Source organism: Sceloporus occidentalis, unplaced genomic scaffold (genome assembly GCF_023333645.1).
Source record: "Sceloporus occidentalis isolate IW3139 unplaced genomic scaffold, rSceOcc1.0.p SCAF_1, whole genome shotgun sequence".
Taxonomy (NCBI): Eukaryota; Metazoa; Chordata; class Lepidosauria; order Squamata; family Phrynosomatidae; genus Sceloporus; species Sceloporus occidentalis.
The window spans coordinates 4201633-4219347 of NW_028316981.1; the positions used below are offsets into that span (position 1 = coordinate 4201633).

The following is a 17715-nucleotide window of genomic DNA, read 5'->3' on the forward strand; positions in this document are numbered from 1 at the left end:
CCACTGGTCACTTCTCTCCAGGATGAAAAGGAGCCATTGTTGAGCACCCTTTGGGTTCGGCCGGTCAACCAATTACAGATCCATTTAACAGTTCCTTTGTCTAGCCCACATTTTACAAGCTTGTTTGCAGGAATGTCATGGGAAACTTTGTCAAAGGCCTTACTGAAATCAAGATATACTATATCCACAGCATTGCCTTCATCTACCAAGCTGGTAATTTTATCAAAGAAAGAGATTAGATTTGTCTGGCATGACTTGTTTCTCTGAAACCCATGTTGACTTTTTGTGATTATGGCATTGCCTTCTAGATGTTCACAGACTCTCTGTTTAATGATCTGCTCCAGAATCTTTCCTAGAACTGATGTCAGACTAACTGGACGATAATTGTTGGGATCCTCTTTTTTCCCCTTTTTGAAGATGGGGACAACGTTTGCTCTTCGCCAGTCTGCTGGGATCTCTCCTGTTCTCCAGGAGTTTTCAAATATGATTGCCAATGGCTCCGATATTACTTTTGCCAGTTCTTTTAATACTCTTGGATGGAGTTCATCTGGTCCCGGAGACTTAAATTCATTTAGATTAACAAGGTGTTCCTCTACTATCTCTTTACTTATTCTGTGCTGAAATTCCCCTATTCTGTCCTCTGCTCCATTATCCTCAGGTTGAGCACCCTTTGCCTTTTCTGAGAAGACTGAGGCAAAGAAGGTGTTGAGTAATTCTGCCTTTTCTCTATCTCCTGTTAGCATTTTGCCATCTTCTCCACGCAGTGGCCCTACCATTTCCTTCTTCTTCCTCTTGCTGCGGACATATCCAAAAAAGCCCTTTTTATTGTTCTTAACCTCTCTAGCAAGCCTGAGTTCATTCTGCGCTTTAGCTTTTCTGACTTTACCCCTACACATGCCTGCTATTTCTTTGAATTCCTTTTTCGTGATTTCCCCCTTTTTCCATTTCTTATACATGTTCCGTTTCAAACTTAGCTCGGTTGAAAGTTCCTTAGTCATCCATCCTGGTTTCTTGAGACACCTCCCGTTTTTCTTTCTCACTGGAATTGTTTGAAATTGTGCCTTCAGTATCTCCCTTTTGAGAAAGTCCCATCCGTCCTGAACTCCTTTATCTTTTAGTATTTCTGACCATGGAATCGCCCTCAATACTTCTCTAAGTTTACTGAAATCCGCTCTCCTAAAGTCTAGGATGCGTGTCTGACTCTGCCTGGCTTCTCCTTTCCACTGTATTACAAACTCCAGGAGAACATGGTCACTTCCACCTAATGATCCCACCACTTGCACCCCATTAACCAAGTCATCCTTGTTGGTTAGGATCAGATCTAAAATAGCTGACCCCCTTGTTGCCTCTTCCACCTTTTGGACCATGAAATTGTCTTCCAGGCAAGTGAGGAATTTGCTAGACCTTGAGGATTTTGCTGAGTTTGACTTCCAGCAAATATCAGGATAGTTGAAGTCGCCCATCACTACTACATCTCTCTTTTCTGGCTGTGTGGTCATCTGTTCTAGAAAGATATCATCCAATTCCTCAGTCTGACTTGGGGGTCTGTAGTAGACTCCCACCGTAACACCCTTGTTGTTTCCCTCCCCTTTGATTCTTATCCAGATGCTCTCTACCTGGCTTCCAGGATTGATGTCCTGGATCTCTTCACTGGTGTAAATATCTCTGACATATAGTGCTATTCCTCCACCTTTCCTGTTTGGCCTATTTCTCTTAATAAGGTTATACCCCTCTATTTCCACATTCCAATCATGAGACTCATCCCACCAGGTTTCAGTGATGCCTATTATATCATATTTGCTTTGTTGTACTAGGAGTTCGAGTTCATCTTGCTTATTTCCCATGCTCTGTGCATTAGTGTAGAGACATCGCAGACCATGGTTCCCTTTTACTTGCTGCCTGTGCAAGTTTTTTTGCCTCCCACTGCTGGGTCCTTGCACTGTTTGCCTTGTTTCCTCTATGTCAGTTTGACTATTTTCGCCATCCCTTTCGCCTTCCTTAATATTGTCTCCCTTCCCCTCGGAACTCAGTTTAAAGCCCTCCTGATCAAGTTCTTGAGACTGTTGGCAAAAACATTTCTTCCAACTGGCGTGAGATGCAACCCGTCTGTTGCAAGAAGTCCCTCCTCATGGAACCGCAGCTCATGATCGAAGAATCCAAATCCTTCTCGGCGGCACCATCTGCGAAGCCAGTTGTTCACATCTGCTATTTTCCTCTCCCTTCCTGGACCATGCCCTTCGACTGGCAGAAGAGACGAGATGACAACCTGTACATCCATTCCTTTCAGCTTCCTACCAAGCGCCTCGTAATCCCTTTTGATGTTCTGAATGCTGTGTCTTGCAGTATCATTGGTTCCCACGTGGACCAAAAGGAAGGGGTATTGGTCAGTAGGCTTGACCAGTCTTGTCAGCCTCTCTTATAATCTTATAATAAATTTCTTTGACAACTTGGCTAACAGAGTATTTCAGTCTGGTGTTCCAAAATTTCGCCCATTGGGTCAGTTCTAAGCATTTCCCACAATTTTGAGCCCATGCAAACATATTTTGCTGAATTAAGTCTTCTTCCATGTGTATTTCAAGTAATTTTTTTAAAAAATAGGTTGAGTAGTTACTCTGTAACTTTCTACTCCCATTAATGGCTCTCTCCCCACTTTGATTTATTTTCTTTCATATTTAAAACTAAATCACTCAGTGATGCAGTTGGATTTGTGCAATAGCATGTATTTAAGATCTGTGTTGAAATCATGTATTTAAGATCTGTGTTGAAATCCTTGCGCTGATAGCATATCTTCCTATATTTAGGAACCAACAGGAGAGCCATCTCCCAAAAGAGGAAGAGGTAGACCTAAAGGAAGCAAACACAAGAGTCCATATCAAGTAGCAAAAAAGGTGAGATTACTTAACCCCAGAGCAAAAGATTTGCTTGGATTATTAGCCAGTAATCAAAGGCTTTCACATATTTAACTTCTGAGCTGCACAGTTTGTGGTATTTTGATATTGTTTCAGGACGGAATGATGTAGGAAAATCCTGGGGCTGTTAGAGCCAGTTTTCCTTGTTTCAACTTCTTTTTAAAAAATTAAGCCTTTTATATAGATTATGTTCTATATTCAGGACTATACTCTTGAAGAAATAAATCTTCACTACTATGAAATTGGAATTTCCTGAATAAGTTGAACATGAGTCAACAGCAGCAGCTACCAAGGCCAATGCGATTTTAGGCTGCATCAATAAAAGTATAGTGTCTAGATCAAGGGAAGTCATAGTGCCACTCTGTTCTGCTTTGGTCAGGCCCCACCTGGAACATTGTGCCCAGTTCTGGGCACCACAATTCAAAAAGGACATTGAGAAATTGGAGCGTGTCCAAAGGAGGGCAACTAAAATGGTGAAAAGTCTGGAAACCATGTCCTATGAGGAACGCCTTAGGGAGCTGGGGATGTTTAGCCTGGAGAAGAGAAGGTTAAGAGGTGATATGATAACCCTGTTTAAATATTTGAAGTGATGTCATATTGAGGAGGTAGCAAGCTTGTTTTCTGCTTCTCCAGAGACTAGGACCCGGAGCAATGGATGCAAGCTCCAGGAAAAGAGATTCCACCTCAACATTAGGAGGAACTTCCTGACAGTAAGGGCTGTTTGACAGTGGAACACACTTCCTAGGAGTGTAGTGGAGTCTCCTTCCTTAGAGGTATTCAAACGGAGGCTGGATGGCTATCTGTCGGGGATGCTTTGATTGTGATTTCCCGCATAGCAGGGGGTTGGTGTCAGGCTCCCAATTGCAGTCCCCCTCTTACAACAAGAAGCTGTACTTTGAAAAAGGAACAGCTTTATTGAAGAAAGAGATACATACAACAGAAGTGACTTTTTTGTCAGGAATGAAAGTGTGTATTAACATATGGTTTATGTAACCCCCATAATGCAAACCCACCCCATCAAGCAATAAATCAAAGTAATTGGATAACTCTTTCCTGCGCAGTGATGAATCTCTTCTTTGGTGATGTCATGTCCTCCAGTCTGGCCTCTTGGCGAAACTCTCAAAACAATTAGGCTCTCACCCAGTGTTATCTCTCTACTGCACCTGTGACCTTGAGGTATAAACCTTAAGCCACAACAGACTAAGTTATATTAAACCTTAACAGCCTATATATAATTAAGCAGAACTAAAAACCCCATCATCCCACAACCCAACATAATATAGCAGCATATTAAAATATTCTAGCAGCATATTAGACTATAATGAACATATCAACATAACATCATATAAGCAATAGGCACTCTATGTTTTAGTTCCCCCTCCCATCACAGAGACCAGTCTCTAGCCCAGTGGTTCCCAACCTGTGGGTCGGGACCCCTTTGGGGGTCGAATGACCCTTTCATGGAGGTCACCTAAGGCCATTGGATAACACCTATTACAGTTATGAAGTAGCAATGAAAATAATTTCATGGGCTTGGGTCACCACAACATGAGGAACTGTATTAAAGGGTTGCAGCATTAGGAAGGTTGGGAACCACTGCTCTAGCCCTTTGAAGACAAAGCTCTGTTGGCTGGGAAACCCCCTCCACATTCTAACCTTAACAAGCAAGCATTCCAACCCTAATAATCAAACACATATTTTAACAGCCAGTCTACCTCTTTCTAGTACATTCTATTAACCCATTATGAAATCTAACATTAAACCAACTACCAACTTAATCCAATAATATTCTAACAAAATACTAAAACTATAACCCTCATGGCAGAAACCCCTGAATGAATACATGAATGAAGGGGATTTCTGACAGTTGGACTGGATGGCCCTTGTGATCTCTTCCAACTCTACGATTCTGTGATTCTAACAGACATTATTCTAACCACTCAAATTCTCCAGGCTGCGTAACAGTATACTAAACTGTCAGCTGGAACAGAGTGTTTGGTTTGCACATGAAATTAGTAATTTTTAAAAAATGACACACTGGTTAAAATTAGATTATTTTTGAAAACATATAGCCACCAGATATCACAAATAACATCATCGGATACTATACCAGAGTATTTTGTGTTGTTCACTAATTATTTCCAGGGAAGTAGGTTTTGAAAGAAAAGTCAGCCATAGAGCCATTTTTATACTCTGAATAGTGGCACAAGATGAAGACATGTAGATCAATCAGTTCAGGGATTTGTTTCTTTCCTTCACCAGTTGATTTTTTAAGAGCTGTATGGTTCATTGAAGAGCAGTTGCGTTAAGATGGGGGAAGCACATACTGTATTTTCTTTTAAATACAATAAACTGAATTATAATACCAGGGTAATAACACTCTCCCCACAAAGAAAGCTAGTCACTTTAAGACACAGTTGTGTATAGCTTCAGTTATAAGCCCAGGCCTTCTGTTTCTGTAGACAAGCCTCACTGCAGTTAGCACTGCCACTCTTAATGTACAAGTATGATGACCAAAATAGCATCTTGACCAAATCTGCAAGTCTACTGCAGTGCTGAAATATGTTCTACTAACTCCATTAATTGTCTTAACATTTGTGGAAGAATGGGTTTTCAGAAGAAGGTTGTGTCCATTAATTTAAGCTACTTTTTAAAAGTACTACAGACTGTGCTTCCTTTACCTGCAATTCTTCAGTCCGAAATACAGCAAAATCCAAAATTATCCACATAGGTGACTGAGATACTGATGTCTTTGCTTTCATATGCTTCAGAGTACACAGATTTGTTTTATGCAAAACATTTAAAAATACAGTATATAAAATTACCTTCAGGTTATGTGTATATAGTGTATATGAAACATAAATGAATTTTATGTTTAGACTTGGTTGCCATGTCTAAGGTATTTCATTATATCCATATAGATATCCCAAAATCTTAAATCCAAAACTTCTGGTCCCAAGCATTTTGGACAAGGGAAACTCAGCTATATTATTTTGTCTCTGTGAGCACTTGTATTGTTGTGTCTGATACTGTTCACTATTATAAATAGTTATAATGTGCCCTCTTCCCGTTTTTTCCATGCCCTTTCCAACAAAGGTTTAACAACAGGTGCTCAGCTAACAAAGAATACATCCTTCCAAAATACAAAAGATCTTGTAGCACCTTGGAGACTAACTATTTGAGAGAGGTTGTAGCATAAGCTTTTGTAGACTTGATCTATTTCCTAAGACAAATTGTAGACAGATTCTATAAAAGTTTATGCTGTATGCCTTTGCATACTGATATTCCAGACTAACAGGTCTAAACAACAGCTAACCAACTAAACCAAATTATGGGAGATTCAGGACAAATAAACAGATATATGCTATCTTCAAACAGAGTGTTGCTTAAATATGAAGTTTACTACCAAACAAGTGTGGTGATAGGTTGAATGCATGGAGAGTAAGGATATCAGTCCTACTAGTTGTGATGCTTACATATCCCTTCCAGTACTAGAGAGATGCTGCCCCGAGAGCCAGTTGCTAGAGAAAGCAAGTGGGAGAATGCGTTTGCATGGCCTTGCCTTATGGTTTGCCACTGTGAGAGCAGAACAGTGAGGGCTAGGCAAGCCTTTGGTCTCATTAATTGAGATGGCTCTTCCATCTTTACATTTTAGTTAAGAATCCAAAAATCCCAGTCCCATAGAATCATAGAGTTGGAAGAGACAACAAGGGCCATCCAGTCCAATCCCCTGCCATGCAGGAACTCTCAATCAAAGCATCCTGACAGATGGCCATCCAGCCTCTGTTTGAAAACCTCCAAAGAAGGAGACTCCACCACTCTCTACTTTGAATAGCTCTTACTGTCAGGAAGTTCCTCCTAATGTTGAGGTGGAATCTCTTTTCCTGCAGATTGCATCCATTGTCCCAGGTCCTGTCCCTGGAGCAGCAGAAAACAAGCTTGCTCCCTCCTCATTACGACACGCCTTCAAATACTTAATCAGGGCTATCATATCACTTCTTAACCATCTCTTCTCCAGTCTCTCTGTAATGCTGCCTTAATTGCCTGCTTCTTGCATAATTTTAAAAGATAAATATTTAAGTATTTTTAACGATAAACTATAACAAATTTTCAGAATGATCTTAGCCATATTGATATGATTATATATCCCACTGATGCAAAATTACCTTTACTGAACAATATCTTGTAATGTTTAAGTTTTTTGTTTTATAAATTGTTAATTGTTTTTTAACATTTTATATTTATATAGCTGCTTTGAGTTCCATTATTGTGAGAAACACATGATGATGATGATGATGATGATGATGATGATGATGATGATGATGATGATGATGATGATGATGATGATGATTGTTTCATGGCCCTTCAAATCAAGCTGATCTTCCTTAGCTGGTGGACTTTTTTTTTCCTGGGGTGTTTTTTTTTTTTTTTTTTGGACAATGCCGTTTTGGCCAATACAATTCCCAGGGATAGAAAATTGCATTAGGATTAGTATCTTTGATATCAGCGGAACAAGAGATCTACTCTGGGCTTTAGCCTGAACCTTTGTTGGAATATTACTCCAATAGCATGTCTCCCTGTGTTTAGGTGCCAGTGGGACAGCCTAAAAGAGGAAGAGGAAGACCTAAAGGAAGGAAATACAAGAGTCCATCTCAAGCAGCTCAAAAGGTGAGATTACTCCAGAACAAAAGATTGGCTTACTTTGTTATCCAGTCATTAAACAATAACCAAAGGGTTTCATGTATTTAACTTCTAAACTGCAGAGTATGTGCTATTTTAGTATGTTGGAACGTTGTAGGAGAATCCTGGGTATTTTAGGGTCGGTTTTCCTTGATTCATTTTGTTTTTTAAATTACACTTTTATATGTTCTTCTGTATTCAGGACTGTACTTTAGAATAAATTTTAATTACAGTTAGCCCCAATTTATCTGATCGTTTTGGGACTGCAGGGCTGTCAGAGAATGGAACCCAAGTTGTTTTAACTTGCAAATCCATTTTGGCTGCTGAAAACATAAATAACACACTATATATCCCTTTTGAATGTGTGCAAAACTAAATTAACACACTATAATTCTTTGATGCAGTGGTCAGACTAGAGAACCCTCCAGATCTCTACCAAAAGCATGAGACTTGATGATCCTTAATTTTGTTTTTTGTGGGTTTTTCGGGCTATGTGGCCCGAAAAACCCACAAAAAACTATGTATGCCAGCCATGAAAGCCTTCAACTTTACATCCTTAATTTTATTTCCTACATGGGTGGACTAAGTTACCCTCTGATTCCTTTTGTGCAGGCGTGACTAGATGACCGTCAGGTTTCTTTCTCATAGTGGTCAGAATAGATGACTCTCAGATTCATTTCCCTCAGGAGTCAGACTTGATAACCTTGGATTCCATTCCTGTAGGGGTCAGATTAGATGATCATTCAATTCATTGCCCTCACAGGTCAGACTAGAAGGCCCTTGAATTTCTTTCCAGCTGGGAGAAGACTAGAAGACTCTTAGAATCCCTTACTAAAGTGACTGGACTAAATGATCTTTGAATTTTTTTCAAGCAGAGGTCAGATTAGATGACATTCCATTATTTCCCTCAACCGTCAGACTAGATGACCATGGCCAGACGTCATCTGAATAGATGGCTGTCAGATTCTTTTGCTGTACTAGATAAATCTCAGACTTCTTTCCCATTAGGGCCAGACTAGATGACTCTTGGATTTCTTTCCTATTGGGGTTGGAATAAATTACCTTTAGATTCCTTTCTGGCAGGGTCAGACTAGATGACTGGTAGATTTATTTCCTGTAGGGTCAGACTAAATGACCCTCAGATTCCCACAAGGACTGACTAGATGACCCTCAGGATTTTTCCCCATTAGGATCAGACTAGAATGATACTTTGTTTTCTTTTCTATGAGGGTCAGACTAAATAACTTTGTATTCCTTTTCTGAAGGGGTCAGGCTAGATGACCATCTGATTCATTTCCTTCAGGTCTTAGACTAGATGTCCCTCCCAAGTCTTCCTTCAGGAGTCAGACTAGATTACCCTTGATTTCATTCCTCAAGAGTTCATCTAGATGGCTTTTTGGATTTCTTTCCAGCGGGAGGTTCAGACTAGATGACCTTCAAATTCCTTTCTTGTAAGGTCTGGACTAGATGACCCTTAGTCTTCTTTCCTATTAGAGCAGACAAGATGACCCTTGGATTCCTTTTCTACACGGCGGTGGGGCAGGGCGTTGGACTAAATGATCTTTGGATTCTTTTTCCTGCATGGGTCAAACGAGATGACTCTTAGATTTCTTTCCTGCAAGGGTCAGACTAAGTGACCTTCAGATTTCTTTCCCTCAAAGGTCAGCCTAGATGACTCTTGGATTCCTTGGAGTCAAACTAGTTGATTCTCAGATTCTTTTCCCTTAGGCTCCCCCCTATCTCCCCATGTGGGTATGGGGGACTCAGTGATGACAGGAGGAATCTGGCATAAAGCTTCACTGGCCCTTTACACCAAACTGGTGGTGTTGGCGGCTGAGGATAGGACGAGCCCTTGGAAGCAAGACAAAAGGAGCCATGGCCAGCTTCTTTCTTGCCTCCCTGACTCTTTTTCCTTCAACACCAGAGGGCTGGAAGGGAAAGCAGGTAACAGGAGATGGTTGAGCAGGAAGAAGAATCCAAGTAAAAAGTTTAATTAGAAAAAGTAAAAATAATTATCTGAAGATGCCAGCCATAGATGCTGGTGAAACGTCAGGAATAAACTCTTCTAGAATATGGCCACCTAGCCCAAAAAACCCCACAAAAAACCTATAAAAATAATTCTTCTTTCGTTCAATTCCTCACAAAACATAGAGGAATTGCATTAAGTCTAATCTTTTTAAAGTCATTAAATGGCATTGTAGTATTGTGTGTGTCAACGCAAGTAAGCACCAATCATCCCTCCATTCAACCTGTTCATCTTAAATCCTGCTTTTCCTTCTATTCTTCCTCTTCTCTTCCCATTTTGCTTTCCTCATCTTCCTAACACCTTCCACTAAATTCACTTCCTCTTCCTTTCCATACTTCATTCCTTCCTTTCCACTCTCTATACTGCCTTCATTCTCATTCCTCTCTTCTCTCTCCTTACTTCCTCATACCGTCTTCACATTCTCTCTTCCTTCTAATTCACCTACTCTAACCTTCTACATGGTCTTGCACTTTCATTCTATCTTCCTTCTCACCGGTTAACAGTTTATTTCTTTGCTCTCTTTTTTGGCTTTCTATTGCTGTTCTTTCTGTTGAAACTGATTCTATCTTCTTTCTAAAAAAATTCTGTTAAATTCTATTCTAACGTATTCTAGCTACTACTTATCGTATTACTACATTTATTTATTTATTATTTTTTATATTTTATTCAGTTTTGTTTTATTTTGTTATTTGCATACATTTCATACATGAGCTTCATGAGCTAACCAAATAAAAGATATTCAACTTGTATATAATTACATGTATATGTGTACACACACATATATGCATATATATATATATATATATATATATATATATATATATATATTACTTAGTCCAGAAGAGAAACCTATTGTTGCAATATTCCCATTTCAAAACCTTGGAAAGGGCAAGATCTCAAATACCTGTGCTGTTGGATGTATTTCGATTCTCTACACAACTTGATAACCTTGTCAACAGGGAATACCTTTACCTTTACTTTACCTTTATTGAAATCCTTGCCTCAATAGCCTGTCTTCCTATATTTAGCAACCAACAGGAGAGCCAACTCCTAAAAGAGGAAGAGGGAGACCTAAAGGAAGTAGAAAGAAAAGTCTACCTATAACAGCTCAGCAGGTAAGAAAGCAAAAATGGGCTCCAGAAAACTCAGTGACATTTCTGCCTTAAGGTTGTTGCCATAAGTTGGAAACCACTTGAAGGCACACAAAATCAATTTTCTTTTGCATTCAGGATGGTACAGTCAAAGAAATAAATCTTAACTACTGAGAAACATGAATATTCTGAATGTCTGACAATAACCATTCAAAGTCTCCAGGTTTCTTATATACAGTTGTCCCTCCATTTTCGCGGAGGATCTGTTCTGGAACCCCCTGCAGAAATGGAAATTTGCAAATATTCAAGCCTCATTAGCTAAGTTTTCTGTATCATAAATCAATGAACCTTTGCTTAAAAACAAAGAAAAAGTGTTAATTCCCCAAAGTTTTTAAAAAAGGTCCCCCCCCCCATCAAAAATTTGTATTACAGTATTAGTGCATATTATGGGGTATATTATGTAGCGTAGTATATATTGTATAACTGGCTATACAAGTATACAGAATTATATTCAATTATTCATAATTTTATAATTTATACATTTATAGAACTTCAATTTTGAGCTTTATAAACACGATTCAAACAGTTTAGAACACGTTTAAACCTGTTTTTTTGTATTTAATAGTGTAAAGCAATGTCGCACATGAAGAGTTACAATATCATACAGAAGAACAAACATACTTGGACCAAAAATCTTGTTCAGTTTCAGCAGCCACATAAAAAAAGAAGTAACATGCCTTTAGAAGAATTTTCTCTAGAAAATAAAAGCAGAATACCACTGCAAACACAAATTATTGGGAGATACCAATTTCTTGGAGCAGACATTAAAGATAGAAATGATTGAGTAGCGGAAATTTCTAAGAAAATTACTAAATTATGGGAAACAAATTATATTTTCCACATGTGTCGGATCCGGTGATACGATCAAAGCTTGACAGGGTGCTAAAGGTTTATGATGAATATGTTAAGAGGGGGAAATATGATGCTCTGGATAGTTTTTGATATTATAAAAATAGAAGGGGAATGGTTATCTAGCGAAGAGAAATGTACCTTCTGCAAGTGGAAATCAAGGGAGCAGTTGGGTACTCAACAAGTAAAATTGCAAAGATACCCATCAAAAAGTCGAAAACCTCAAGATCTATCACTGCCATCAACATCTTATGATCTTGAAGTTACTGCTATTGGATCTGAAACTTAGTCTGAAGAATCTGAATATGGAACTGATGATAAGAATATTTAAAAAGGTTTTTGTAAAGGTATAGTGTTTAAATGTTTATAGTACAACAGTACATATTTTAATGTGATAAATAAATAGGCTACTATGTTTCTATATGGAAAATGGAATGGAAAAATCATGTATTCCATTCTTTTTAATTTGGGGTGACCTTTTTTTTAAGACAGGTAAAAATTAATAGGTTTTTAGTTGTTTTTAGGCAAAAGTTCATTGAAAAATGATACAGGAGTATGAGGTTGTGAAACTTTCATACTCCTAATGCCCATGCACTCTTGTGCTCAGCTCTGCGCATGTGCCATGGGCGCACAGTCCATTTTAACCTTCCCCGCTTGCAGTCTGCAAAGGACTGAGAATGCAGACCTGTGAAAATGGAAGGACTACTGTATTACTATACTATATATTTCTTTTTTGAACTGCCACTGCTGTGGACCCTGAAGGAGTTAGAGTCATCGTTGGCAGTCCCAGCAGCTGGTGAGGTGCCATCCCTCCATTCCAACTGCCACTGCTGTGGACCCTGAGGTAGAGAAGAGCATAAAACACCCCAGCGAAGTTGTGAGCTATGCTGGCGGTGGTATAATAGCCACCGGTAGGGCCTCCCATGCCAGACAAGTCACAACCGAAGGGTCTGACCAAGAGCACCAAAAGGGCAGGATGGGCTCTCTAGCCTTATGGCAACCATCCTAGGAGAAGGAAAACTAATCCCAAACCTGGGCAGATGGTGCTCGTCTAACCCTGTAAGGTCAACCATCTAAGAGAAGGAAACTCTAATCAAACCTATGACCCGAGGACCTCACTGCCACCGTCCATGCTTGTCAAGGCCTCAGCAGTTGAACCTCTGGTTTAAAGGGTGAGGCCAGTTCTGTGCACGATGCGCTCCATCAGAAAAATCCATTGCACAGGCTCGAAGGACACATCCAATCTCCGAAAAAGTCCTGTAGCGATAGGCGAGGGACGAAACGGCAGGTGTAAAGATGCACTGGAAGCTGCAGATCCAACCCTGCATGCAGGCGGTTCAGGACTTTGGTCGCTCGAGACTGACCGGGGATGATAGTCTTGTTCGGCAGCATCCTGAATGACCAAGCAGCCTTTTTTAAGGAGAGCACTACTTGCTCCATATGGAGAGGGGCCTAGAAAAGGTGGCCTAAAGATCACCAACAATGATCTGCCCTGGCCTCGCATCGGGAGGCATGGAGATGCACTATCTACAATGCTGCAGCCTTTTTTGAAAACTCATGCTGAACGAGTCTTGAAGAGAAACGACAACACAGAAAGAACCATAACTTGGAAACATCACCCGAGGAGACATTCTGCTGTGCTTTCTGCGACCGGACTTATTTATCTCGGATCGGCCTTTTTAGTCATCAACGCTTGTAGAAAGCGTGGCATGAGTCCTTCTTGAATTTTCATTCGTGAAGTAAAGCCAGAGAGAGAGAGAGATTTCTTACATATTCTTATATATTTCTTTCATATCTTTCTTGTATATTTTTCTGTTTCTTATCTATTCTCTATGTTCCCAAACACACTGCAGAAATAATTTTGGGAACTGTAGTTTTGTGAGATGTTTGGCATTCTCTGTTAGAGATCTCTCATGCCACAATCAACTGCTATTCCCATGATTCCCTAGCACTGAGCCAGGGCAGTGATAGCAGTCTCCAACTGGAATAGTTCTTCAGTGTGTTTTGGACCTATATTAAACTCATCAAGTGGAGCTGAATGTTTTGTTTGTCAGTGAAGTTAGTAATAAAAAAAACAATGATATATTGTTGGTAATTAGAAAAGTAAAGCTACTTTTTTAGTACTATTGTTTCATACTTTGGGGCACTAATGATTTATTGATACCAATATAAAGAATATATATAAATTTGCAAATAACATACCAAATGTAGAAATGTGTTTCAGTCAAAGACCTTTGTGAGATGCAGACTCTATTCAACTTTATTTTCCCTTTGTTGCTTTAGGGATAGCAAGTGAAGGCTCATGAACAAAAAAAAAAGTCAACTCTGGATGCATTTTAGAAGAAAGAAGGTTCAAAACGTTTGTTTTTTATACAGGGTTTTGTTGAGCGGGTTGTTTTCATTTCAGTTCATATGTTCCTGTTTTAAATAAGTTTGTTGAAAATTGCTGATCTGCTCTTTTTTGTGGGGTACAAACCTATTCCTTTCCATGTTATTTTGCCTCTGGTGCTAGTTTTTCTGTTCAGGAAGTAATGCCCAGGGAATGTCTGTTTCGTATGCCTGTATTTGTCTCATGCATCCCAGAGTAATGGGTTAATCCTCTAAAAAAAGAGGGGGGGATCAGAGGTAGAAAAATCTCTTTAACGTATTTTGCTTCCTAAATAAAACAGTGCATGATTTTTCAAAATGTGTGGAGTTGCATTTGTGAGGATGAGTCAGATGAATCCCATTCTGTCCCTACATCTGTCTGGGCCATCATTTCTACAAGTGATCCTCGGGAGCATTTGATCTTCAGCTTTCTAGTATTTTAGAGAGAACTCTTAGCATGTTCAGTGCTGAGTTTGAAATGGAAAGAATAAAAATTAAACCGGAGTCATGTACAGAAGCATAAAATTTGTGGTTTGACATCCCACAGTTTTGCATATAATGTCTAATATCAACCCATGTGCCTCCCCCATAGTAGATATGATTGTAATGAAGTTTTTTCTGTAGCAGACTGATGTTGTTATGTCATGAGGCACATGTTATGTGTGCTTCATGTTAAGGTCATCCTGAAGTAGGGGAGGCCATCTGGTCAGGCACAGTGTGGCAGAAAAGGCACGTCGAAAGGGCACAGTCCAGCCGCCCATTTCAACAGCAGAATCCCCACTATGGATCGACAAAGCCCAAGAGATGTTGCTGTTTCCATAACTTTCCATCTTTTCCACCAGAGGCAATAGGAAGCATTTCCCAGAGGTTCATGTTCCCAAAAACTGTCAGAATGCCTTACATGTTGAGAGTCCTCTGGCCCAGATGCAAGCTATCCCTCTCTCCCTTGGTAAAACACAACCAGCTCAAAGGAGACTAGGCACTGGAAGGAGGAAATATATGAGTATTTCACCATTCAGAAATACAGTGGAACCTTGGTATCCATGGGGGAGGGGTCAGTTCCAGACACTACCCCACCTCTGCAGATAGCAAAATCAATGGATGCTCAAGCTTACGTTTTCCCTAATGGTGGTGCACCCACATGCGCTTCCATTGGGGACTATGCAAGCTTATCTGCAGATGCTCAAATCTGCAGATGGCAAGACCACAGATACCAAGGGCCTACTCTAATGCCTTCTAACTCTGAAATCTCTGTATGTATATTCCCCTACACAGAGAAAGGCCATTGTTCCCCCTTTGGAAAGGAAAGTAGAACTGAGCAGCACTTGGTGTTCTTTCTTTTAGACCTGTTATGCAAGGAAAACCATTGGCTCCACAACTACCTTCTTTGATCTCTTTCACCTCTTGTGTTGCATGGCAGTTTTTCCGACTTTGTCCTTCCAGGAGAACAGCCACCTAGATGACAGCCTGTGGGAAAACAAAAGGGTGGCTAGAATGAGGCCATTTCTTGGACTCCTACATCCGTTGCTTTCCCTCAAAAGAGGGGAAGGGTTTGTGCTTGGGTATAACAGAGAAAGGGGGTCATTGCAGAGAGTACTGGGGAAAGGTAGAGGTGATGGGAAAACTGAGAAGGGGAAGGAAAGGAGACCAGGCAGGTTTTAGTTGGGAGGGAGACTTTGCATTTTAATAAGATTTATCAAATGCAACTAAATCTGTAGAATGTTTGAACCTTCTCTGCTGGAAATGGACGTATCACAGGTAAGTACCAACATAGAATCATAGAGTTGGAAGAGACTGCAAGGTCCATCCAGTCCAACCCCCTGCCATGCAGGAACTCTCACTCAAAGCATCCCCGACAGATGGCCATCCAACCTCTGTTTAAAGACCTCCAAAGAAAGAGAGTCCACCACTCTCCGAGGGAGTGTGTTCCACTGTCAAACAGTCCTTACTCTCAGGAAGTTCCTCCTAATCTTTAGATGGAATCTATTTTCTTGTAGCATTGTTCAGTGCTCTAGTTCTAGTGTTCTAGTCTCTGGACAGGCAGAAAACAAGCTTGCTCCATCTTCAATATGACATCCCTTCAAATACTTAAACAGGGCTATCATAATGGCTTTTAACCATCTCTTCTCCAGGCTAAACATACCCAGCTCCCTAAGGCATACTTCATAGGGCATGGTTTCCAGACCCTTCACCATTTTGGTCGCCCTCCTTTGGATACGCTCCAGTTTCTCAACATCCTTTTTGAATGGTGGTGCCCAGAACTGGACACAGGATTCCAGGTGAGGCCTGACCAGAGCAGATTACAGTGGCACTATTACTTTCCTAATAACATTGGCCTTTTTAGTTGCTGCATCACACTGTCGACTGTTGAAAATAACATTGTTGAAAACTAAACCCAGAAAGTCATCTGGTCTGCACCACAAATCCTCATCCTGAAAAATCTAGCCTATGAATACAACATACACTAAACATTTCTATATTACATAATACAATTGCCCCTCTGTATCCACGGATTCTTTATCCATGGATTCAAGTACCCATGGCTTGAAAATAATAAAAAGGTATGAATTCCAAATAGCAAACCTTGATTTCACTATTTCCTATAAGGGAGACAATTTTACTACACAATTGTACTTAATGGGACTTCAGCATCCACGGATTTTGTTATCTACGGGCGTCTTGGAACCAAACTAGTGGATACCAGTAGCCAACTGTATGGTCTGCAATTCAATAAAGCATGTTTTGTGAAATATTTTCCTATTACTATTAATTGAATGAAGAATCATTTGCTATTTACAAAACATACTTTCGGACACTTTTCAAGAAGAGAATTGACCCCATGAATTTCATAATGTTTTCTTAGGCAATAAACCCTTAGAGGTAGTTTTGCCAACTATCTTCTGAAATGGAGCCTCCAGTGTACATACAGAGCCAGTGTGGTGTAGTGATTTGAGCATTGGGCAATGAGTCTGGAGACCAGGGGTTTGAATCTCCATTTGCCCATAAAAATCACTACATGACCTACAATAAGTTACATGCTCTCAGCCTTAGAGGAAGGCAATGGCAAAACCACTCTGAACAAATCCTGCAAACTGTAACCCTTAGGGTCACCATAGGTTGGAAAGGACTTGATGGCACACATCACCACATGTGGGACTCATTGGTAGTCATCCAAGTACTAACCAGGGCTGATCCTGCTTAGCTTCCAAGATCAGAGGGGATCTGGGGAATTTAGACAGGGGGACCTTTCATGGTTGTACCTAAAGGGGAATCTGAGCAGCTGGGTCACATGACAAGCAACCTGTTGAAATTCCTCCTTCTACACAACATTTTGAGGTAGATGAGCCTGCCCTAGTTTTCAGTCTGGCCACCCAAACAGAGAACACGCAACTTCCTTGTTGCAATAGCTCCGCTGGCTTTGGGTTTGTTTCCAGACACAATTCAAAGTGCAGGTGATGACTTATAAACATGTGTATGGTTCAGATCCAGGTTATTTGGAGGAATCAATTTCTTATGAATCAGCCTGCGATTTGAGATCTGCTGGGGAGGTCCAGCATTGAACTGCAATCCCAGAGACCGGGGTTTTATTCCCTGCTCTGCCCCAGAAAACCCTGTGAAAGGGTGGCCTTCGTGTCACCATAAGTCAGAAATGAATTGCAGGCGCACAACAGAAGGGCCTCCTCTCTGTCTCACCACATTCACAGGTACATCTCAGTGGCTGCCCCCAGGGTCT

At 40.3% G+C, this 17715-nt stretch overlaps 1 protein-coding gene across 4 annotated transcripts in view; it reads left to right on the forward strand.

Annotated features, from left to right (window-relative positions):
* LOC149320429 (uncharacterized) overlaps positions 1-14301 on the forward strand; it is a 29970-nt gene extending 15669 nt beyond the window's left edge. For all 4 annotated transcript variants that reach the window (XM_089502362.1, XM_089502343.1, XM_089502334.1 and 1 more), the window contains 4 exons: positions 2802-2888; positions 7497-7577; positions 10644-10730; positions 13899-14301. In XM_089502362.1, coding sequence (XP_089358488.1) covers positions 2802-2888; positions 7497-7577; positions 10644-10730; positions 13899-13904 — 261 coding nt within the window. In that variant the 3' untranslated portion in view covers positions 13905-14301. The remainder of the gene's footprint in view (positions 1-2801; positions 2889-7496; positions 7578-10643; positions 10731-13898) is intronic.
* Positions 14302-17715: the final 3414 nt, after the last annotated feature.